At 40.6% G+C, this 23,402-nt stretch overlaps 1 protein-coding gene across 11 annotated transcripts in view; it reads left to right on the forward strand.

Moving 5' to 3' along the window:
• The first annotated feature begins 18,696 nt into the window (after window positions 1–18,696).
• Window positions 18,697–23,402, forward strand: part of RAP1GDS1 (Rap1 GTPase-GDP dissociation stimulator 1) — a 164,773-nt gene continuing 160,067 nt past the window's right edge. For all 11 annotated transcript variants that reach the window (XR_013371299.1, XR_013371304.1, XR_013371303.1 and 8 more), the window contains exon 1: window positions 18,697–18,893. Coding sequence is in view for 4 of the 11 variants with exons in the window: in XM_077882960.1 (XP_077739086.1) it covers window positions 18,890–18,893 (4 nt within the window). In the remaining 7 variants the exon portion in view is untranslated. The remainder of the gene's footprint in view (window positions 18,894–23,402) is intronic.

The following is a 23,402-nucleotide window of genomic DNA, read 5'->3' on the forward strand; positions in this document are numbered from 1 at the left end:
ATGGCTGCTTTTGCTCTGTAATAGCGAAGTTGAGTAATTGAGACAGAGACAATATGGCCCACAAAAAGCCTAAAATATTTACTATCTGGATCCTTACAGAAAAAGTTTGCTAACCCCTGAGCAAGAATATATGGAGAATGCAGAGAGGTCTAATATAGATTTCTGGACTTATAAAAGGGCCTTGAAAATGGAAATTCCTTCTATCCTACTGTAAGAACCAAAGTTTCTCCCTCACTCCCTCCCCTCCTCACCCACCCCTTATAATTATGGCTTACAACCATGAACAGTTTGTCCTAATTAAAATGTGTAATTAAAGACCTATGGTATATCAGAATCCCATGACCACTTGTCAACTCACTTAATCCTTTTTCCTAGGTTCTCACATTGTTCTCACTTGTAAAAAACATAATGGTCTCTTTTTTATCAGTATTCCTTCTTCTGACAACTCTTGGTCTATCTGTTTCTCTGCTCTTATTTTCCCACAAATATCTTAAATGTAATATTTGCTTATATACATTTCTTAGCATTATTTTCTCCCAGCTCCACACCTTTTTGAGCAGCATGTTCCTGCCTTCTTAGCTTTCATCATCATTCTGTATAGCTAATTCCCTCTTGCTTTGACCTTTCCTTTACACCTCACACCTGCATTTCCAAATGTACATCTTCATGTGGGCGTGTTGCTTTCCTATTCACACTTGTCTGGTTTGACATCTAAATCATTATTTCTACCCACAAAAACGAATCATAAAATACACATAAAAATAGTGCAGCTATTCATCGTTTACAGTCCCTAACGTAGTTAGATACATTGCTCTCCTACTGGTTGCCAAAGCTAGAAACAAGGGCATCCTCTCAACCATCTACATCTAACCAACAACTTAAAATTCTGAAGATTCTTGAATTTAAAACGTATTTAGCAATAGTCTCTTTCATATAGTTTTATTACTCTATTTTATATTCTTGTCATTGAATAACTTTAACTTTTAAATAGTTGCAACCTGGGTTTCTATTTTCAGTTGAGTATTTCTCTAATTGATCACTCATATTGTTTCCAGCTTACTAAATTATGAATCTGATCATGAAACATCTCTGTTCAAAACTCTGCAAGATTCCCCATTAATCCACAAAACAAAAGCTTTGGAGTGGCATTCAAGGCTGATCACTCCCTGAGTTGCCTTCTCAGATTTATTTCCACCTAAATCTCACAATAAATCTTAATTCTAATAACACTGGATTATTTTCCATTTTCCAAAAATATGTGGTATAAGAGTTGAGCCATTCTTCCTACCTACACTCCTTCACAGACTCCCCTCAGCACTTGAGAAAAGAAAAATAGGTGGTCATAGTTTGGCTGACAATTCCATTTTGGTTTTCTAAGAACCCTATGCAAGCTGGCTGAAGAAGAGGAAAAGGTAAAAAGAGGATCAAGGAGGCTCTGAAGAAAGAATAAGGCAATTATAAGAAAGAGAAACTGCAGAAAGAGCAAGAGTTTTAAGTTGTTTTACTATATGACTCCTTCCTCTGTTTTCTCATAGAATCTTCAGGAAATCTATTTTTTCTGAGCAATACTCTACAGTTGGATTTATTTAAGGGCTAAAACTGAAGGTGTACATAAGGTGAGTCCAAGCTGGCCTTGGATTCTACTGAATCATCTATTTGTTTGCTTCCACCTTTATTTTATAAATTTTCTTGAAAGGCATAAGTCACATTTTAAAGTAACTGGTCTCTGTTTATGTGATTGATTTAAATTCTATAAGTCTCTAACCTGTATTTTTCCTTCAATTTCTATTTTAAAATTATCTCTGTATCCTATTCTCCTAATCCCTTGTAGTATAATCAGCTGGACAAATGAATTAACTCCCAGTTTTATCTCCTATATCCTGCTATCCCTGCTTTTCAAAAGTTTACGTTACTCCACTTCAGTTTTATGAAAGACCTACATAGTACCTGTTTCCATTAACCAAAAGAAATATGAAGAGGATTTTAGCTTTTACAAAAAAAAAAGTTGAAAGTGAAACAGCATTCAGCATTTGTTTTGCAGTGAGACCTTATAGAGGCAGCAGCCCTCCAGCAGCCATGCCAAGCCTCACGCCCCCCCCTCGCCCTCCCCCTAGCCTGGGATCTACACTCAGCAACTCAGCATCAAGGGGCCATAGCTTTGAACTATGCCTGTACCTGTGCTTTACTTCAATTCATTTTGTGCATCTGTTAGCAAGATATGTCCTAAGATAGGAGAAAAGCCAAAGAGAGATGATTTTTAAAGGTCTGGAAATGCTCAAAAGAATTTTATGTCAAAATAAATGACAATTGCTTCTTCACATTATACCATTTATGTTCACAAAATATTTCATAGAAATGCTCTTCTTTCAAATAGTAGGGGGGAGGAGAAGAGAAGGACCATAAACCTATCACCATCACCCGCATAGCCCATGCTCAGAAGAGCTCCTTAAGGTTATTTGTTCATTCCTTGCATCAGAAATTGAAAGCTATTAAAATTCTTTAGCAAACAGCTGTTCCATTAGACTTATTTCCCACTTACAAACAACTGTTGTTGGATATGACCCCTTCTCCATTAAATAGCTAGATACAAGACACTTTTAATGAGGCTTATGATATTCTATCTTTAAAGCTCTCTCTTCCAGTGCACTAAATTAGAGCATGCAATTGGTATTTATTTTTTTCCTTATTTATTTATTTATTTATTTATTTAATAAATTTATTTTTTATTGGTGTTCAATTTGCCAACATATAGAATAACACCCAGTGCTCATCCCATCAAGTGCCCCCCTCAGTGCCCGTCACCCAGTCACCCCCACCCCCCGCCCACCCCCTCTTCCACCACCCCTAGTTCGTTTCCCAGATTTAGGAGTCTCTCATGTTCTGTCTCCCTTTCTGATATTTCCCACTCATTTTTTCTCCTTTCCCCTTTATTCCCTTTCACTATTTTTTATATTTCCCAAATGAATGAGACCATATAATATTTGTCCTTCTCCGAATGCAATTGGTATTTAAAAGAAAGCCATGCCAGCCACTATTTTAACAGTGCTAATTGACAAAATCCTTGTTCTCATTGTTGTTACGTTCTAGCACAGAGAGAAAATAAACAGATAAATAAAACAAGATTATATCAGACAATAATAAGGGTATGGAGAAAAAACAGAGTGACGTGATAGAGTGATTGATTACTTCAGATTTGTTTGAGTACTGTAGAGAAGTGAAGCAACAGAGTTACTCTGAGATATCTGAGCTGTGACCTGAATGATGAAAGAAAAAAGTTATGGCAATATCTGAGGAAAAAGCATTCCTGACTGAGGGAAGAGTTAGTTCAAGGGCTCTGGGAAGGAATGAACTTGGCATGTTCAGGAAACAGAGGATGAAGTGTTTGAAATGATAACAAAGATGCATACATGGGATAGATCACATGAGGCCTCACAAGCCAGGGTAAGGAATATGGATCTTTTAAGTAAGACAGGAAGTTTTTGAAAGGTTTTAAGCAAAAGAGTGATGGATCTGATTTACATTTTAAAATGATGATTCAAGCTGCTGTGCAGAGATTAGATTGTAAGGGGGCAAAAGGAAAAGTAGGAGGCTCATAAAGAAGTCTAGGCATGAGAAGACAGTGGCTTGGACCAAGCTGGTGTATCAGAGACAGAAGTTGACAGATGTGAAATGTGCTTTGAAAGAAGGAAGAATCAGATGGATAGGGTGTGGGGGTAGGGGAGGAACAGAGAAAGAAAAGAAAGAATCAGCCAAAAATTCCATGTTTTTGGCTTAAACAAAATGAGATGGTAATATTAAAAAAAGGAGCAGACTGGGGATGGAAGGACTACTGAACTTTCTATTTGGCCATGTCAAGTTTGAAATGTTCATAAGACATCGTAGGTTGCTAGACACACAAATCCGGAACTCGGTGTCAAGATCAGAGGTGACATACAGACCTGGGGCTAAATGGAGACATTCAGGGAATGCTGGAGAGGAGGGAAGAGAAGAGATGTTTAGAGGATGTCTCCACTGATATTTAGGGGATAGAAGGGAGGGCTCTGAATTGTGAGGACAAGTGCAACTCCTACATCCAACGCCTATTTTATTATCATCCCCAAACAAACAACAAGATAACCTTTTCTTCTGTTACTGCTTGAAGAAATTCTAGGATTTTTCTGTGAGCCACTCGTCCTATCTTCTTATTTGTTCTAAGACAAATGTTTCCAATAACTTCCTTCTTTTGCCTGATTCTTTTGTTGCTGCAGATCACGTCCCCATCACTTCTAAACTCAGCATACTCTGTACTTTGGCTTTAGCATCTGTACATTCATGCTTTCCCCTGATGGCACAAGTCCTGTTGTGCTTTTTGTTTCAGGGGGAATTTTGTGTTTTGTGTTTAAATATTTCATACTTCATCTTAGTAACTGAAGAGCTTCTTAAGAGAAGTACTTGAGATAGAAAACTTGGCTAATTAACTTAAATCTTTACCACCAACTGTAAGTGCAATCTTTGGTAAATCCTTGAAACTAATTTACCTCACTTCTAGAGTAAATGCTAAAAGTCATGGAAAAAAATATTACGTGTATTAATCAATGTATATAATATGTACCTGAAGACCAGGAGTTAGATCATATCTCTGTCATCTAAACTAGGTCTTGTCCAACACTAACAGTTTTTGTAATCTATGATTTAGTGGTTAAGAATTTTGTGTGAGAAAAATAAACTAGCAAAATCAAAATCTCTTCCTCCTCTCTCTTACTCCAATTCTCATCTTCCAATGTGAAAGTCATTGTTACAACCATTGTCTGCATATAGTTGATGCTTAGGAATTGTATTGCAGTGAGACTTTTTGGCATGACGACTCTACGATATCAAGTATTGCCAGAAGGAGCAGTAATCCCAAAGTCAGTTTTACTGTTTTACTTAGGACCATACTGCTAGAACCAAGCACCCATCCTCTTCATCCTACTCAAAGGACATGTCTTCCAAAGTGGAGTGTGCAAAAAAACAAAACGAAAAACCATGGGAGCAAGAATAAAATATTTGTCTTGTCACATATTTCTTTTGTGCCTAGAAAATATAAAGGTATTTATACTTTTTTAATACTTAATGCACTAACTGACATTTCTGACCTCAATGTTCCCCAAGTCAAACACGATAGCATGTACAGGAGGCCTGGCCAGGGTTATCATGGAGGTGTTCATAAGCTGATTGTTTTTCTCTATGTTATACTGTACCAAATTTCTGTGCTACATAGAATGTTGTCAGTGTGGTTCAATTTTATAAGACTAGATCTTTAAAATAATAATGGAGATTTTGTATACTTTGTCTAAGACAAGGTCTGACCATGAAAATCTTTTTTATCACATGGTAGCCAGTTGACTAGTTATCTCATGGAAAACATTATCCAATAAAAGTTGAGTAACATGTATCTTTTAAAAAAAAAGCTTGACAAGTGTGCCCAATTTGCTGACTTTTGCTATGAATACAAGTGACTGTCAGATATTTTTGAAAACAAAATAATACTCTTAATCAGTTTCTTCAAGGTAAAGGTGACATTTTCAAGAATGAAGGAGAAAGTAACTGCTGTTCAAAAGACATTTGTGTTACAGAGAGAGCATTTTTAAAACAGTTACTTGGAAATGTTCCATTGTTATGTAATTTTGTTGCTGAAAACAATTTAAACGTAAAACTTTTCAATATCTGCACACTTACAACATGGAAATAGATTTTTAAAAATGTTTTTCAAACTTCCACATGAGTACTTTCAATGGGTTTTGAACCCATTTCTTAAAAATAGACAAATGCAATAAGTCCTGATTAGTTTCCAAGAACAACTGACTGATATTGGGGATGATACATCTTTGTTAGCAGAATTTCAACAAAACCCTTTGCATAATCGGGGATGGGATTGAAAAATAAGTATCATGATTTAGCAAACATAGCTAATGGTGCACTTCTTCCATCTGGCTGTACTTATTTTTGTGAGATAGCTTTTTCAGCTAAAATAGCCATCAAAACCAAGAGGGAATAAACTGAACTTAGAATCAGACCTCTGGACCGCTATATCACGAGGTATTAAACCAGGATTTTTAAAATTGATGATGCATTGTCAACCAAATTGCTCTCACCAGAAAGGGCAAAGAGGTTGTTGACCATTTGATAAACAGAATGAAATAGTATGAAAACTATTATTTAGTTAAATTTTTATCTCATCATTCTTAATTTCTTGATTTGTTAATTCTATAAAGTACACATTATAGTAGACTATTATTAAAATACATATAATTAATAATTATGAGATTATAATGTATGAGGAATGTTTAACATTTTTTAGTCAGGAGTGCAAAATCTAAAAGAAATTTGGAGATCACTACTTTGGTAGAATCAATCCCATGATGACTCAGATTCCTGTTTACCTCACTCATTTTGGAAGTACAAGGGCCTTTATCATCCATTACAACCTGCTGTTCCATTTCCATACTGCTTTGCAATCTTCTAATCTGACTGAATCCTGGTCCCATCTCAATCTTCCCACCTTGCCCTCTAAAAAGTATGGGTCTGGGTCAACAAACTTCTTATGGTAGCTAATCTCCATGGATGTTTTCCATTAGATCACATCTTCTGGCATTGACAATCCTGTGAGTTTCCTCTCTGGAATCCAGACTGGCCCTGTGACTTACTTTAATCAACAGAACATGGCAGAAGTGATGCTATGCCCTTTCTAAGTCTAAGCCTCAAGAACATCTGGCAGCGTCTACTTTTGTGCTTTTGGGAGTTCTGAGCTGCCATGTTAGAAGTCCAGCAACACTGCTGGAAAGTTGATGTGGAGAGAGAGAGACCCCAAGACTAGAGAGAAGTTGGGGGACCTAGCTGTCCTTAGCTTTCCAGTCACCCCCAGTAAAGCACCAGATATGTGAATGAAGCAACTTGGATTTTCCAGCCGAATCAAATCCCAGGTGACTTCAATCCCACCTGACATATAAGAATTGGAAGAATCGGCCCAGTCAACCTATTAGTATCTCTAGAGATAATAAAATTATTAGTGTAAGCCCCGGAGTTGTGACATGGTGTATCAAGCAGCATTGATAATAAAATCCTCTGTTACATTCTTAATCTTCTAAAAACTTCCCTTCCATCTTTTGACTGAAAACTGACTTTTCAGTTAAGGACATTTCACTTCACAGCCCTCTCAAGTGACAGCTGCTTTTCCCCTCACAACCTACCTATGACAGGGTCAGTAAACTGAATAGGTATTCTCCTTGCTCCCCACTTTCCTCCTGCAGAGACCTCTGCTCTCTTGAAGCATATGCCATCTGGCTATATCCCTCCTAAATCATGCTGCTGCCATTTGCTGATCTCTTGGACATTCCTTTTACTCAAAGATAACGTAGCCCCTGGCTCACACTCCATTCCTTCTTTTTTCATCGTACTCTGTAATTTCAACATCCATGTGAATGACTCAGCCTATAACCTTCCTCTCAGTTCCTTGACTTAAGTGTTCCTCTCCTCCTCTCCAGCCACCTGTTCCCATAGTCATACCTAGAACTTATAAACTGAACCACTTCTGAAATATACATTTCAAATATCTCATCCTTTTACCTCACATGTCCTACTAACTACACAGAAAGAGTTCTTTGGCCACATCAGAATCTCCAATAAACAATGAAATGTTGAAGGAAATAATACAACCAGACTAACATATATTTTTCATGGATAATTACAAACCTCATATGGATATTCAATACTGCCTGCAATACTACTTAATTTCTGGATTAGGTTTGGATTCATAATTTTGGACACAACTACTTTATGCCATCTCTTCTCTCTTCAAATCTCCTATACCCTATGCCCCCTCCCCAAACCCTCCATTAATGTTACCCCTTCACGCTTCATAAATAAGATAGAAGTTATTCAATGGAGACTCCCTGTGTTCCTGACATCAAACCTACCAACCCACCTGTACCTGTATCTCACTTCTATTACAGATTTATTTCAGGCATATGTCTTTCAGGCCCATCAGCCCATTAAGAGCTCTGGGTCCCATCCCCTCTTGCCTTTCCAAAGGTTTTGTACTTCCAATTATTCTGTGTACTTTGCATCCCTGAGAGAGCATCCACTTCAATGTAAAAACAAAAAATATCTTAAAATCCCATATCCCCCTGTTATGCCATTTCTCTGCTCATCTCCATGGGAGACCATCTTTTAAAAATGCACACAAACAATCACCTACTGGCCCTTCTTCAAACTCTAAATCTGGCTTCACTTCCCAGTAGTCACAAAAATTATTCTTACAGGATCACCCACAGTCTTCTCATTGCCAAATCCAATTAATATGATTCTCTTGCCCTCTTATTTCTCTCTCAGTTTCCCTCCATTTGAATACACCACTATCGATCCAGTCACTTATCCAGAAAGCTCAGCCGTCATTAGCCTTAATTACTTACACTTAATTCTTTCTTAACTCTCTCACCTGAATCTAAGTCATCAACAAGTCCAGCCTTTCTTCTTCTGCACCTCTAATCTTTTTACTTTTCTTCTTCTTAACTACAACCAGCCTGGCGCAAGTCACAGCATGTCTCACAGATCTCTTACCAACAGCTCTTCATTTTTCACAGCCCCCAAGGTGATCTTTCCAAATTGTACTTAAAATGAAATTTAAACTCTGTATCATGACCTATGAGACCCATCTGATAGGATTATAAGGATGATATTTATCCTTCCTCTCCACTCCATGCATTTCATAGAATGGAGAGAACCTTCTCTCTGAAAGAAGAAAATTATGGAAATATTCCTGTTCTCTCTCAGCAACTGCCCCCTCCACTCTCATCCTTATTAAGCCTTCCTTTCCCTGAGAGATAGAAGGAATTATCTCACTGGTGAGCTGGGGAAAGACAACTGAGAATATGTGGCCAGAGATATCTGGGGTTTTTTCCTTTAGAATGGCTTAATTCTCCTCTGCCCTGTAGTAAGTAGCCTGTGGAGGGAAAACCTGCAGTTCAGCTCTGTTTGGGACATAGGGAAGCTTGTTTGTTCAGGGCAATGGCAAGGGGAGAAGTATTAGGAAGCTGATTTGGCTCTGCTTGCACCTCAGTAGAATCTGTAATAGAGTTGCTTGTTTGACCTCCATGTAATCTGACTCCTGAGTCCTATATCCCACTTGTTTATACATATATATATATATATATATATATATATATATATATATATATATATATATTTTAAAGATTTTATTTATTTATTCATGAGAGACACGGAGAGAGAGAAAGAGGCAGAGACACAGGCAGAGGGAGAAGCAGGCTCCAAGCAGGGAGCCCAATGTGAGATTCGATCCTGGGGCTCCAGGATCCTGCTCTGGGCTGAAGGCGGCGGTAAACCGCTGAGCCCCCACTTGGTTTTAAATTCTGGGATAACACAGAGGACTTTTATTTACTGGAACCTATTAAACCTCAGATTCTGCATTATTTGGCTTTCACTACCTCTGCAACTTCATTTTTTGCCACTCTGTCCTACTTCTTATGCTTTCACTATTCCAGTCTTTTTTCACTTCCTAAAACAAAGCCATAATTTTCCTCCTCAGGATTTTTGCACTTGCAGCTCCCCCTGCCTGAAAAGTTTCCTACTCTGGTGTTTTGCATGATCTGCTTCTAATCTTCAGGTCTCAGATTAATTATCTTGTTCCAAGAGTGGCCTTCCCACACAGTGTTACTTCCCCATTGCCATTTTTGTCTGCTACAACTCCTTATCTGCTTCCCTTACAGTACTTATCTCATGTTTATATTCTGTTTATATAGTTGCTTGTTCATCCTCCTTACTCAAATGTGCTCAATGAGGAAACAAGTGTTCATTGTTTTTTTGTTTTTTTGGTTTTTTTACGATTTTATTTATTTGAGAGAGAGTACAAGTGAGGGATGGGGGCAATGCAGAGGGAGGAGAAGCAGGCTCCCCCTGAGCAGGGAGCCCCACATGGAGCTGGATCCCAGGACTCTAATCATGACCTGAGATGAAGGCAGATGCTTAACCAACTGAGCCACCCAGGTGCCCACAACTCTTCATTGTTAACTGTTCTATCCCCAAGTCTTAGGTCACAGTATGGTAATAATAAGTATTTGTTAATAAATGAATAACCATGTAAAGATAGCAACTTAGAAATAATATCTGGCTTTTGCTGATGTGTTCATTACAAAGTGTTAATTCCAATAGATTTCCATGCAAATTTTTCATATTCCTAGAATTGTTTTGTTCCCAGAAAACCAGGAGTTGGTTTATCATAAAAATCAGATTTCAAAAGTGCAAATGCCTTAGATGATTATATCAAAAATACAGTAGTCAGTCAATGATTTTTATAGAGATACATATTGAACTATTACTAGGTTCTAGGAATTAAAAAACTCAAAAAAGTGGATCTGGATAGTGGATTCATGAAATGATTAAAGCATACATACATAATTAAAAGTCAGAAAAGTCTGCTTTCCAGCACGATTAGAAAACTAATAAATTATCAAAGTATACTCACATATACATACCACATATGTATACATATAGGTTTTTACTAATTTTCATACACTTGATATAACAAAGTAAGTTTAATATTAACTACTTAGGTAAGTAGAATAATGCCTCTCTCCAAAATGTCTATATCTAAGTCCCTAGAACCTGTGAATATGTTATTTTACATGGCAAAAAGGGACTTTGCAAGTGTGATTAAATTAAGGATCATGAGATGGGAAAATTATCCAGGATTATCCTAGAGGGATAATCATGTGGTTCCTTACCAGGGAAAGAAAGAGGGAGGAGAGTAGGAGAAGATATGATTGCCGTCACAAGCCAAGCAGTGTGGGCAGCTTCTAGAAGCTGGAAAAGGCAAGGAAACAGATCTTCCTATAGAGCCTCCAAAAAGGAATACAGCTCCATCAACACTTTGATTTTAGCCCAGTGAGATCTGTTTTGGACTTCTGACCTCCAGAATCATAATATAATAAATTTGTGTTGTTTGAAGTCAATAATTGTGTGATAATGTGTTACAACAGCCATAGGACACAAATACAAGTACATTAAGCAAACTTAATTTGGTTTTTAATACTTTAGGATCTTGCAGTCACTCAGGGTTATACTTATAAGAATCAATTATTAGTGAACCATAGGTAAATAGACATGCTGGTTAATGAGGTTTCTCTATTCTAAAGTCTGAATGAGCCAGTTTTTTTTTTTTTTAATAGAAGCTTTATAAATACTAATAATTGCTTAATCGGGGTTAGGTGAGCTTAAATTAGGATGTCTTCTTAAGAAAGTTTTTAGGTGAATTTTAAAGTGGATAAAAGAAGATCCCTGCAAAGGAAATGATGGAGATTATGAGAGGATCTGGAAAAAATCTAAGAGTAGAGAAAATGGGCAATTACTGGTGATTTGAGCTGCACATAGCATATGAAGAAAGAAGGATAATCTAATCAAAACTCTACTTTTGAGTTATTTTTATTTAAAAGGCTACTCTCAAAATGCTTACATGTTTCACAGGAGGAAAGTATGATTACACACCCTTGTCATAGATTACTAGCTTAGCTTCTGTTAACTCTGAAAAAAAATTATTGCCAGATAAAAAACTAAATCAAACAGGTAACTTTGCCTCGGTAGAGAAGCAGGTAAGATGAGATGTTTCTTTCCCATGCAATGTCATAGTGGAAGTGAGGTTAGGGGGTTGGGAAACAGGTTGCTAGGAGGCAGTGTAATGAAATGGAAGGGGACTTTGAAATCAAACAGACCTGGTTCCAATTTCAGCTCTACCTTTTCTTGGTCATGTGACATTAGGCAAATTAATTAAAACATTTTGTTTCTCCATTTCCTTCTTTGTAAAATACCTAACTCATATGGTTAGTATTAGAGGTTAATATTATATGAGAGTTTCTAACACAAGAGCATCAAAACTAATGTTAATTACTTCCCAGTTTTGCCTTAGGCCAGTTCAGAGTCAGAGGAATAGAATGTTTTAAGACTTGGAGAATTTCTCAAGCAAGTTGGTGACCATGTGTATGTGGATAGGTGGGTAGAGGGTGTGATAATTTTAGGTAGTGGAGCTAAATGCCTCTGTCGGAACCAAGTAGTTCATGGTTTCTCCCCTTGACAAACATAATTCACAGTTTTTACAAAGAAGAATTGAGAGTGACAAAGTAAACTGCCACAAATGACAAAATTAACTAGCACAGACAGAGGTCTTTAGAGGTGGACTGGGACTCAACTTTTTTTTTTTTTTTTTTACAGATTTTATTTATTTATTTGAGGGAGAGTGAGTGACAGAGAGAGAAAGAGTGAACGAGCATGAGGCCGGGGCGGGGAGAAGCAGACTCCCAGCTCAGCAGTGAGCCCCATAGATCCCAAGACTCCAGGATCATAACCTGAGCTGAAGGCAGACGCCTAACCAACTGAGCCACCCAGGCGCCCAGGACTTAACAATTTTATGTCTTGAACTCTCTTCCCTCTATGGCATTGTATGCAACCATCAGTTTTCTTGGTGTTCTGAAGCCACCCATTTATTTTACTTTGGCACAACTTTCTCATTGTGACAATGACTTAAATTCATAAACATAACTGTGGAGCATGACTTAAATTCAAAGTTTGGAGGAAGGAAAGGAAGCAAAATTTACCCATACTTATCCAATAGTCTAAAAGCATAGAATTATAAAAAATCCTTGCATATTATGATTTCAAACACTAGATGCATAGCAAGCTTCTAACCCCCTTTTAATGCAAAGCCAATTGAAATTTAAATAGGCTAAATATCATTTCAAGAATAACTGAGCCTATGTCCTAATCAAAAGTAGCTGTGTTAAATATTGACAAATAAAATATTATAATAATGCAGAGATCTGCCTTTTATATTTGTAAGTTTCAGAGAAGCAGGAACAAATAATACTTTAAAGACAATGAAGGCAGCCCCGGTGGCGCAGCGGTTTAGCGCCGCCTGCAGCCCAGGGCATGATCCTGGAGACCCTGGATCGAGTCCCACGTCAGGCTCTCTGTATGATGCCTGCTTCTTCCTCTGCCTATGTCTCTGCCTCTCTCTCTCTCTCTGTCTCTATGAATAAATAAATAAAATCTTAAAAAAAAAAAAAAAAGACAATGAAGAGGGGATCACTGGGTAGCTCAGCGGTTGACTGTCTGCCTTTGGCTCAGGGCGTGATCCTCGTGTCCTGGGATCGAGTCCCACATTGGACTCCCTGAGAGGAGCCTCCTTCTCCCTCTGCCTGTGTCTTTGCCTCTCTCTCTCTCTCTCTTTGTGTCTCTCATGAGTAAATAAATACATAAAATCTTAAAAAATAAGACAAGGAAGAAAAAGATAATCTTCAAATAAAGATATTTTACAACATAATATTATTTTTTTAATCTAATGAGGTCTCACAAAATAGAAGGTAATTTCCCTCCACACATTTATCTACATACTACCACAGTGAGGATTAGAATCAGAGAGGTTTAGATTTTACTTCTGCTTCCTTTATTTACTAGTTAAGATCCTGAGTTAAATTACTTAACCCCTCTGAACATGTGTCATTATCTGTAGAGCTGAGATAATAATACCTCACTCGTAATGCTGTTATATTATTTAAAATAAGAAACTACACAATACCTGATCAGTCACCAAGCCAATACCACTTCTTTAATATTTCTCAAGGCTGTCCATTACTATCTATCCCCACTGCTTCAATTTTAGTTCAGCTCAAACCTGGAATACTACAACAGTCTCCCATTCTCCAGTATGGATCTCTTTCTGCTTTGCAACTATTAAAATATAAATTTAACTATGACATCTTCAAACTTTAAACTTTCAAACCCTTCAATGACTCCCTGCTTTCCTCAGGATAAAATCCAATACCCCACGTCAGCCATGAAGGCATTACAAGATTTGATCTCTCTTACTTGTCTGCTTTTGTTCCACAACCTTCTCCCTTTCCCTAAATCTGGACACACCTCACCCTAGCCATTAACTGCTTGCAGATTCCTCAAAGATTCCAACTCTTGTCTCCAGGCCTCTGCAATATAAAGCCTTCTGTTTGGTTGACTTCTACTAATCTTTCAGGTCTCTGCTGAGATGACATCTTTCTAAGAGGCTTTCCGTAATAGGGTTAAATGTCCTACTTATATTGCCCATCTTGGTAGTGATAGCACTGTATTTTAATTATTGTCTATCTCTGTATTCTCTGAGGACTAAAACTGTGTCTTATTGATATTTGTGTATATAATTCCTAGGTAGAATGGCACATGCTCTCAACAAATATTGCTTTCTGTAACCTATTACTTCTTTTCCTGGCCTTATACTGTTTTCATCATGTTATTCCATTTCTCAGAAATCTTCAATGACTGTATTTCTTACCTTATCAAGCTTAAATTCTTTTGTTTGGCTTTTTTAACGCATCATGATCTGTCCTTCATACTAAATTTCCAATCTTGTTTCTAACTATGTTCCAATATGTACCCTTTTTTTATGGTCTTATAAATGTAACATAATTATGCCTCAGTTCATGCTGTTTCTCTCTCTTGGAAAAAGATGCTTTTCTTCCAACATCTCCACACAAAAATTCTATCCATTTATATCCTCTCCTTATGAAGCCATCTTTGACTAATTTAAAAAAAATATGATAGCATTTACAGACTTAAGAGATTTTCTAATAGAGACTTTAAATATAGACTTGTCTCTACTTTTGTTTCGCATGATATGCACCTATAGTTATCCTATAGCATTTAGCATAGTGCTGAGCTCAGAACAGATGGTTTGCAGTTCTTCGTCCTGTCTAAAAAATGTATATGATCTAGGGCTATAGTTGTTTGCAATATGTAGACATTAGTCAGTTTAAGGTGACAGACTTTGAAAAGAGAAAATTTTAATTTCATAACATTTAGAAAATGGTTAACATATTAAGTAAATAAGAGATACTGGGGAGGGGGAGGAGGGTTACAATGGACCAAAGGTGAGACATTTTTGTTGTTCAAACCTAGACTAGCCTAAACTCACAGAGGTATTTTAAAAATAGTGTAGGTAGAAGACTGTTCACTGCCAACTCATTTTTTATCGCTGCAAAGTTCAGTTTAACTACTCCAGTGAGATTCCCTTAAATGATATTCAGAAGGTGGTAAAGAAGAGGCAATCAGTTCCCTATTATTCTTTTAAAGAACATTTTCTCTCTTTCTACCTCCTCTTGCTCTGCCCCTCCCAGTACAGTTCCTTTAAAGAATTTAAATCACTTTTCAACCTCTTATAAGGCTATACACATCAATGAAGTAAAGTTATGTTATAAACCTTGCCCAAATGTAGTGATTCTAAGCCTTTCTAATAAACATTTTCTTTGATCTGTCTCCCCTGGCCCTCAACAGCTATCTGGCTAATCCTAAATCAATTTTCAAAATATAAATACATTTGTGATACTTAATATAAAAGCCTCTGCATCGCAACAAAATGTCTTCCTTTATTTTGCAGCAGGCCTTATAAAATCCTGACTCTTGCCTAACCCAAAGTACAGACACCAGTAGATTTATTTCTGGAAACTCTCGACATCTGGAGAATATTTTCTAGCTATTTATGTAATCAGTGACTAGAGGTATCCCCAAAGCAATCTTTCTAATATGTAACTTTTTTAGGGCAGGTGCCATAGTTTATTTTTTTATCCCTGGTGTCTATTATAGTGCCTAATATAGTAGGCACTCAGTAAATATCTATCAACTGAGGGAATAGAGGCAATACAGACAGCAGCTGTCATCATCTTTATAAATATTTATTGATTAATGACTTTTACTTGGTAAGGTGCTAGAGTTCATAAAAAAGAACATCATTCTTGTTCCTTTCAAGATAAAACTTTGGAAGGATGAAGAGTTTCATTCATACAACAAATTTTTATTGAGCACTTACTATGTACTAGCATTGTACCAACACTGGGGATACCATGGCACATAAGGAAGACAAAAATCCCTGCCTTTGGGGAGCTTAGATTGAAATGAGGGTGAATACCAATAAGCAAAATGTTGCTTAAATGATTATTTTAGTGATAAGTGCTAAGGAAAAAAATTAATATGGAATCTAGGATATGAAGTGGGAATGTTGAAGTATTAGATAAAATGGCTAGGGAAGTCTTCATGCAGGTAACTTTTGAAGAAAAAGATGAAGAAAGTAAAGATATGAGAAAAAAGTCATATTTCTAAAACAGGAGAAGAAAGTTGAGGTGAGAACTAGCATTATGTGCGAAAGGGTAGGCGTTACACTGGTTACACTTCCACATGTAGCAATGAGTACCGGGTCTTACTGCCATCATACGCCAGCACTTTGGGACTCATTGTATGCAGTATGTCTAGACAGCCCTGTGGTTTTAATTGATAGTAGTGCTAAGGGAATGGTTTTTAGAGTCAAGCAGAACAAAAGCGGCACTTAAACTAGTGTCAGGTGGGAGGTCACAAAGCTGCTGTAGCTTTTGCTAGTTTGAATTTGTACATCCAAATGAAAAAAGATGCTCTTAGAAAATAATTGTAATATGTAACTAGAAAAAAAGTAGCAGGAAAAATGAAGCAAGTGAATTTGAGAATCTGGAAGAGATTAATGAATGTTAAGTAAAAAGAAAGACAAAAAAGCAGCCATACAAAGGCCCAATATGATCTGGAGAGGTCCAAAATCAAAGTGGACCATGGGGCTGTGTGTGTGTGTGTGATCTGGAGAGCTCCAAAAGGAATGTGGAGCATGGCAGGGGTGTGTATGTGTGTAACTTGCGTTGGTGTGTTATGGATTGAGTCATGTCCCCTGCGAATTTATTTAAGACCCAACACCCAGTATCTCAGATTTAACCCTGGAAATAGGGTCTAGGTTATAGATATAACTAAAGATAAGGTCATACTAAAGTATACTCGGGCCCCTAATCCATGACTGGCAGCCTTATAGAAAGGGAGGCCACATTTGAACAGACATGCCATGTGAAGATTGTGGAGTTATGCCACCACAAGCCAGGGACCTATCAGAAGCCAGGAGAGGCCTGGAAGAGATCCTTCCTTAGTGCCTTCAGAGGGAGCGTGGCCTGACACTTTCAGACTTCTAGCCTCTGGAACTGTGAGACCGTCAATTTCTATTCTAAGCTGCGCAGTTTGTGATAGTTACAGCAGCCCTAGGAAACTCATTTAGCATGTAAGAATATTTGAAGGCAAAACCGAAAGCATCCTTATATCCCAGAAAGGGAAGGAGGTTGGTTGCCTGATTGGTCTTAGGCATCAGGAAGGCCTAATAGCTTGGACGTCGGTAAATTGCGTTTCCTTGTTTTACCAAAGCTCTTTCTTTTTTTAATGATCGCGTTTCACTTTTGTTTTTAGAGAGCTCACACAAAATCTGCTCTGCTTAAGGAACTCTAAGGCACTTCTGACCTGCGTGCTTGCGGTTATCATACAAACGGAAGCCGACCCCACTGTAAGAGCGGGTCACGGCTGAAGCGAGGCAAGGCGCCTTTTCTCAACGTTGAATTTATTTATTTATTTATTTTTAATTTTTATTTATTTATGATAGTCACAGAGAGAGAGAGGCAGAGACATAGGCAGAGGGAGAAGCAGGCTCCATGCAACGGGAGCCCGACGTGGGACTCGATCCCGGGTCTCCAGGATCGTGCTCTGGGCCAAAGGCAGGCGCCAAACCGCTGCGCCACCCCGGGATCCCTCAACGTTGAATTTAAAGAGTAGGGGTTGGAAGGGAGAAGCAGCCTCGATTCAGGTGTGCAACGTCCCCCTTCCACAGGTGGGACTGCTGCCCGCGGGCCTGTCCCCTGCTGGGGTGCGGCTGCTGCTGTGTGGGGAGAGCGGTCCGACTCCTACAGCTACGAGGGGTCCGGGCCAGACGCGGCCCCCGCAGGGAGCAGGAAGGTTTCTTCGCGGCTCCCCCCGCAGGGCAGGGGCGCGGGGCCCAGCGCATGCCCGGCCGGGAGGGCGCCCGCTCGGGTCTCGCCCGCGATCGGGGGCGTCCCGGGGGCCTGGCCCGCCGGCTGGGCGGGGCCGCCGCTACCTCGGTAACCTCGGCGGGGCGCTGCCCGGTGGGGGGAGCCCGAGGGCACCCTAGCTCCGCCGGTGGCTTTCCAGGCGTCTCGGGGGAGGCAAGGCCGCGCTTCCGTAGGAGGAAAGCCCTGGGGGCGGCCCCCTTCTCGGCTGCCCAGCCCTGTTGTGAAGCTCGCCGCGGCCGAGGCAGCCCCAACCACCCCGCTGCTGCGCCGCTAACGCTAGGAGCCCGCCCCCCGCCCCGCGCCCCGCGCCCCGCGCCCCGCGCCCGCAGGCTGCTCGGAGAACGGGCGCCCTCAGGTCTCGGTCTCGCGGAGGCGCAGCCCCGTCGGCGGCCCGTGCACGGCAGCTCCGTCTCGGGATGTCTGCGGGGCGTCCCCGCCGCCCCCTCCGGGGACCTGCAGCCCGCGCGGCCGGGCCGTCCCGTAAGGCACACGGGGTCGGCGGGCAAGCCGGGCGGCAGCCCTCGGGACCCCGCAGCCCACCCAGCGCGCGGCCTGCGGCGGCTGCAGCGGGCCCGCCCGCGGAGGGGAAGAGAAAGGGGCGCGGGAGACACTGAGCATGCTCGGCGGAGAGGGCGGGGCGCCCCCGGGCCGCGCGTCGGGGCCGCCGCTGCTCAGCCCGGCTCTGCCTCCCGGGCGCCCGCCCGCTCCGAGCCGCGCCCGCCGCAGGCTGCGCCCGCCCCGCCCCGCCCCGCCCCGCCCCGCCCCCCGCCGCTCGTCCCCGCCGCGGCCGCGCCGCCTGCAGCAGCAGCAGCGGCAGCAGCAGCTGCTCCTCCCCGGCGGCCGCCCCCCGCGGGTCCCTCCCTGGCTGCGGGAGAGGCCGAGGTAGAGGGAGGACGCCGCCCGCCCGCCCGCTCCGGGGACCCTCGCCTCGCCCTGCTGGCTCCGCACCCTCCGGGAGAAACATGGGTAAGTCACCCTGCCTTCCCCGTCATCGCCTGACATTTTTCTCTCCCTCGGCGTGTTGCAGGGTGGGAAGCGTTTCTCGCGCAAAGTTGCCGGATTTCTCCAGCCCGCGGCTGTGGGACCGCGGCTCGCCCTGCGGGGACAGTCGGCGCTCGCGGCACGCGCGCGGGTCCCCGGGCTGGGCTGGGAGGGTCCCGGGCGCGGGGTGCGGCCCTCGGGCACCTCGCGGCCGCGCCTCCCCTCCTCCATTCTTCCTGCCCGAGCCGTGCCCGGGCACCGCGGGGCCGGCCTCGCGGGCCAGCATCCTCCGGAGGCCGCCCGCCCCCTTCCCTCGGCGGCTGCGGGCGCGGAGGCTCGGTCGGACCGCGCGGGAGAGCCCGCCTCGCGGAACTTCCCGGTCTGGGCGACCTTTCCCCAGCCCGAGGCGGGGAAGTGCGAGCAAGTAGTTTGGGCGACGGCACGACCTGCATGGGAATGGTTTCTGGCGGGGGAGAGCGGCCGGCGTCCCCGGCCGAGGGATGACTTGTCAGAGGCCACGAGGAGCGCGCGGGAGGATGCGGAGAGCCGCCGGCCGGGGGCCCCGTGCCCAGCCCCCTCCTGGGCGCCTTCGCCCGCCGGCTGTAGCTGCGCCGAGAGACGCACCCTGGACACGTTACGGAACTTACATCTCAGTTATTCCTTCCCGGCGTCCCCTGCCTCAATCTACATAATCTGATTTTTAGTTCCTTTGTATGTACGGTTGATCCCAACGAATTGGTTTGCGACCAGATACTTAAAAGCAGGTGCATTCTCTAAAATGACATATGACTTATCTTAACATTTTTTTTTTTTCATGACATTGCTTAGGCGTTCAGTGCGGTAATTACAGAAACGTCTGATGAGTTCTGTAATTTAATAGGCGATTTTTTTTTTTTAAAAGATAGTATCAGTTCGAAGTACCGTACGTCTACATGCCCCTGGTTCGCTTCCACCCCTGTCGTAATCTCCTCTTTTAAAATTTGCTCCGTTGGCGTCTGTCAACTCGGACTTTTCCCACCCCTCTGTGCAAGTTATTTTAAGCCTAAAATGAATGTGGTTCTTTCATCTGTCAATACAGTGCTCAACACGTCTAGCATTCAGTCGTGGCAATTGAGAATCTTCTAGGAAGTATCTAAATCTGGAAATGGTGTGGATGGAGCTTACTGGAAAAGCAGATGCTCCAAGCTGTTTCAGACCTTTGGTCCTATATTGGGGAGAGGCTAGTGTTGCAGGAGGAGGTGGTATGAATAAAAAATGAATTATGGCCCTGAATTTTATCTTTAGTTCAGATTTCTTCCCCCCCTTTTAATGTACTATCGGTATTATGCTGAACGAATTTATGTAAAATTGGGTGGCCCATAGGTACCTAGCTTTTCTCCAGGAGTAGAATTTTAAATAAATACTCAGATTATTGGACACATTGTAAATTTTCCTTGGACATACAAAAGCTCTCTCCTTAATTATAGGCCACAAATATGGCTTGTGAAATACATTAACCCGTGTTTCAAGGTGAGCTAGAAAATCCATTTAAATAAAATTTTAACTTACATGTTGAGTCAGAGTCTTCTCAATAGAAAAAATTCAATTCTGTTGCCATACTTATGAATAAAAATACTTTATTTAAAAATGATTGATCTTCAAATTCTTGAATGTTACTGCTTGATTTCAAAGAATGGTCAGATAGAAACCCTTCTCTCATTTGAAGTTTCTCAGATACTCTTTGATTAAACCAGTCTCTCCTCATAGTACTCTATACCTTATTGGAGGCTTTTTAGCACTTACATAATCTGCCTTATAATGGAGTTGTTTATGTGTGTGTTGTGCAGTTAGTCATCAGTTCCAGAAGATGTAAATTATGTCTAATTAATTTTTGTGTATCCCACAGTTCTTTCCACATAGTAGATATTCAATAAGTCTTTGGTGAATTCACTATTGAAGTTAAAACCTATTATTTTCCATTTGTGAACTTGAAAGTATGGGCTTTGAACATTCAGTTTGGTAGTTATTATGGAGGCTTGGAGGAATTGGGAATAGAGAAGTATAATTATACTATGAGTAGTCTTCTTGGTAAAAAAAAAAAAAAAAAAAAAAAAAAAAAAGGTTGGGTTGACTCAGAGACATGGATTCGGGGATAGCCTCCAGGTAAGCCATTTCCTTCTGCACTGCTGTCTTCCATGGTAAGGTGGGTTAGTGTGTGATCACTAGGACATGCAATAACATAAAATTGAAACCTTGTAAAGCGATTTCATCTTCTGAGCCAAAGAAGTTATAACAATTGACATATACGTAAAGGGTACCCTGATTAATGGTAGGAAAAAATCACTTTTGAAAGACTTCCCAAGAAATAAATAAGGTGATTTAAAAAAATATTCTCATGGCAGTGCTTTTTCTCTGTAAGAAAGTGAAGGAAACTTCCTATATAGTCTTATGGGGCATGGCTATAATATATATCTTATTATAGAGTCAACACATACTTAATATTTATTGAATATCAACCAAGTACAATGTACTGTGGGAGGACAGAGATGAATAAAACATTCATACTTCAAGTTCCATTTAATCCTAATTGGAATGATACGATACATACACAGATAGCTATAACGGAAGTGATAATAAATGATCTTTACATGTGTTATAGATTCAGGGCATGGAGAGAAGAAGGTTTTAGAAAAATGATGCTGTTTGAACCAAAGGTTGGTTAAACTTCTGGAAGGTAGAAATGAATGGAGACTGTTAATTAGGATGGGCGTTGGCAGGAGAGAAATGGCATAAATGGAGATATAGAGATAGGGAATACTTAAGGAATTTCAGGATATGACTAAATAGTCATGTTTGGCTGGAGCAAAAAGGTAAGGTAAGAGTGTGTGACAGAGATGAAAAAGTATTTATGGGTAAAGACCAGATAGTAGAGGAACTTAAATGCCAAATTAAAGAAGTTTTTGGACTTTGGTCTATTAAGGGACTATGAAACATTTTTAGGTAGTTAAGTGATGGATCACATCTGTGGTTTAGGAAAATTAATCTGTTAAGTGAAAGATGGGTTAGATGAGAAAATAGAGAACACTTCAGAAGGTAGTTGTTGCAGTTTGGGTGAAAATATTTACTGGCTGGAACTAGACTGTGGCAATGGGAGTAGAATGTTGCAAATAAAGAACAGGATTTACTTGCCAACTAATTGAGTATGGAATTGAGAAAGGAGATGTACAGTATCGCCTGGGCAATAAAGAAAATGTGGAAATATTAATATATATTTAATCCATTGGAAGAGGAAACACGAATAGTAAGTTTTGGGCCTGATGGGTTGCACTGTTTATTTTGCCATTTAGATTCTCTGCTCATTGATGACAGGGATTCTCATTAGGTTTGTTTTTGTTTTTGTTTTTTAAATATTTATTTATTTATTTATTTATTTATTTATTTATTTATTTATTTATTTATTTATTTATGAGAGGCAGAGAGAAGGAGAGAGAGAGAGAAAAGCAGAGACACAGGCAGAGGGAGAAGCAGGCTCCATGCAGGGAGCCTGACGTGGGACTTGATCCTGGGTCTCCAGGATAAGGCCCTGGGCCGAAGGCGGCGCTAAACCACTGAGCCACCCGGCCTGCCCCTCTCATTAGGTTTGAATACATCTCAAATAATAGTGTGTGGCACATAGTAGCTATGCAGTAAACATTTGTTGACTGACTGAAACTAGGTAACAAATATTTAACAAATAGTTATTTTTTTTTTTTTTAAGATTTTATTTATTTATTCCTTAGAGACACACAGAGAGAGAGAGAGAGAGAGAGACAGGCAGAGGGAGAAGCAGGCTCCATGCAGGGAGCCTGACGTGGGACTCGATCCTGGGATTCCAGGATCAGGCCCTGGGCTGAAGGCAGCGCTAAACCTCTGAGCCACGGGGCTGCCCAGTTATTTTAACTTTTAAGAGAGGATTTGAACTTGAGATCTGGAAGTTATTCATAAATCCCGAATGATATTTCAAGTTAGGTAGGAGGCAGAGAGGCAACAGAAAGAAAAAAAAGAAAATTTGTCCAAGGTAAGAATCTTGAGGAATGACCCATTGTCAGGGGAGAATGGAATGATTTGACAACTGAAAGAGACAGAAGTAGGTAGGAGTGAAACCCTAGAATTGGCATGTGGCTAGTTTCATTATATACTGAATGGTTAATAATATCCATTGCTTCAGAACCCAGTGATAAGGACTGAGGAAAGGATCTGAATTGTGATGTGGTTTGGTTAGGATATTACCCAGGATATTTTCTAAAAAGCAGCTTTAAGAGGTGTAGTAGATATGGAGATCAGTTGTAGAGGCTGAGTAATGAGGAAGTAGAAACTAAGAATTCACTATATCCCTTGACCTGTTTAAAGATCTGTAAATAAGCATAGGTTTCTTTAAACATTTTTAAAATGTTGCACTTTATATGGAGTGATACATGCTATTTTCTTGCCTGAGAATAATTTGTAATGTTACCATAGTGCTTCACAAGTCTGACA

Source organism: Canis aureus, chromosome 33, assembly GCF_053574225.1.
Source record: "Canis aureus isolate CA01 chromosome 33, VMU_Caureus_v.1.0, whole genome shotgun sequence".
Lineage (NCBI taxonomy): Eukaryota > Metazoa > Chordata > Mammalia > Carnivora > Canidae > Canis > Canis aureus.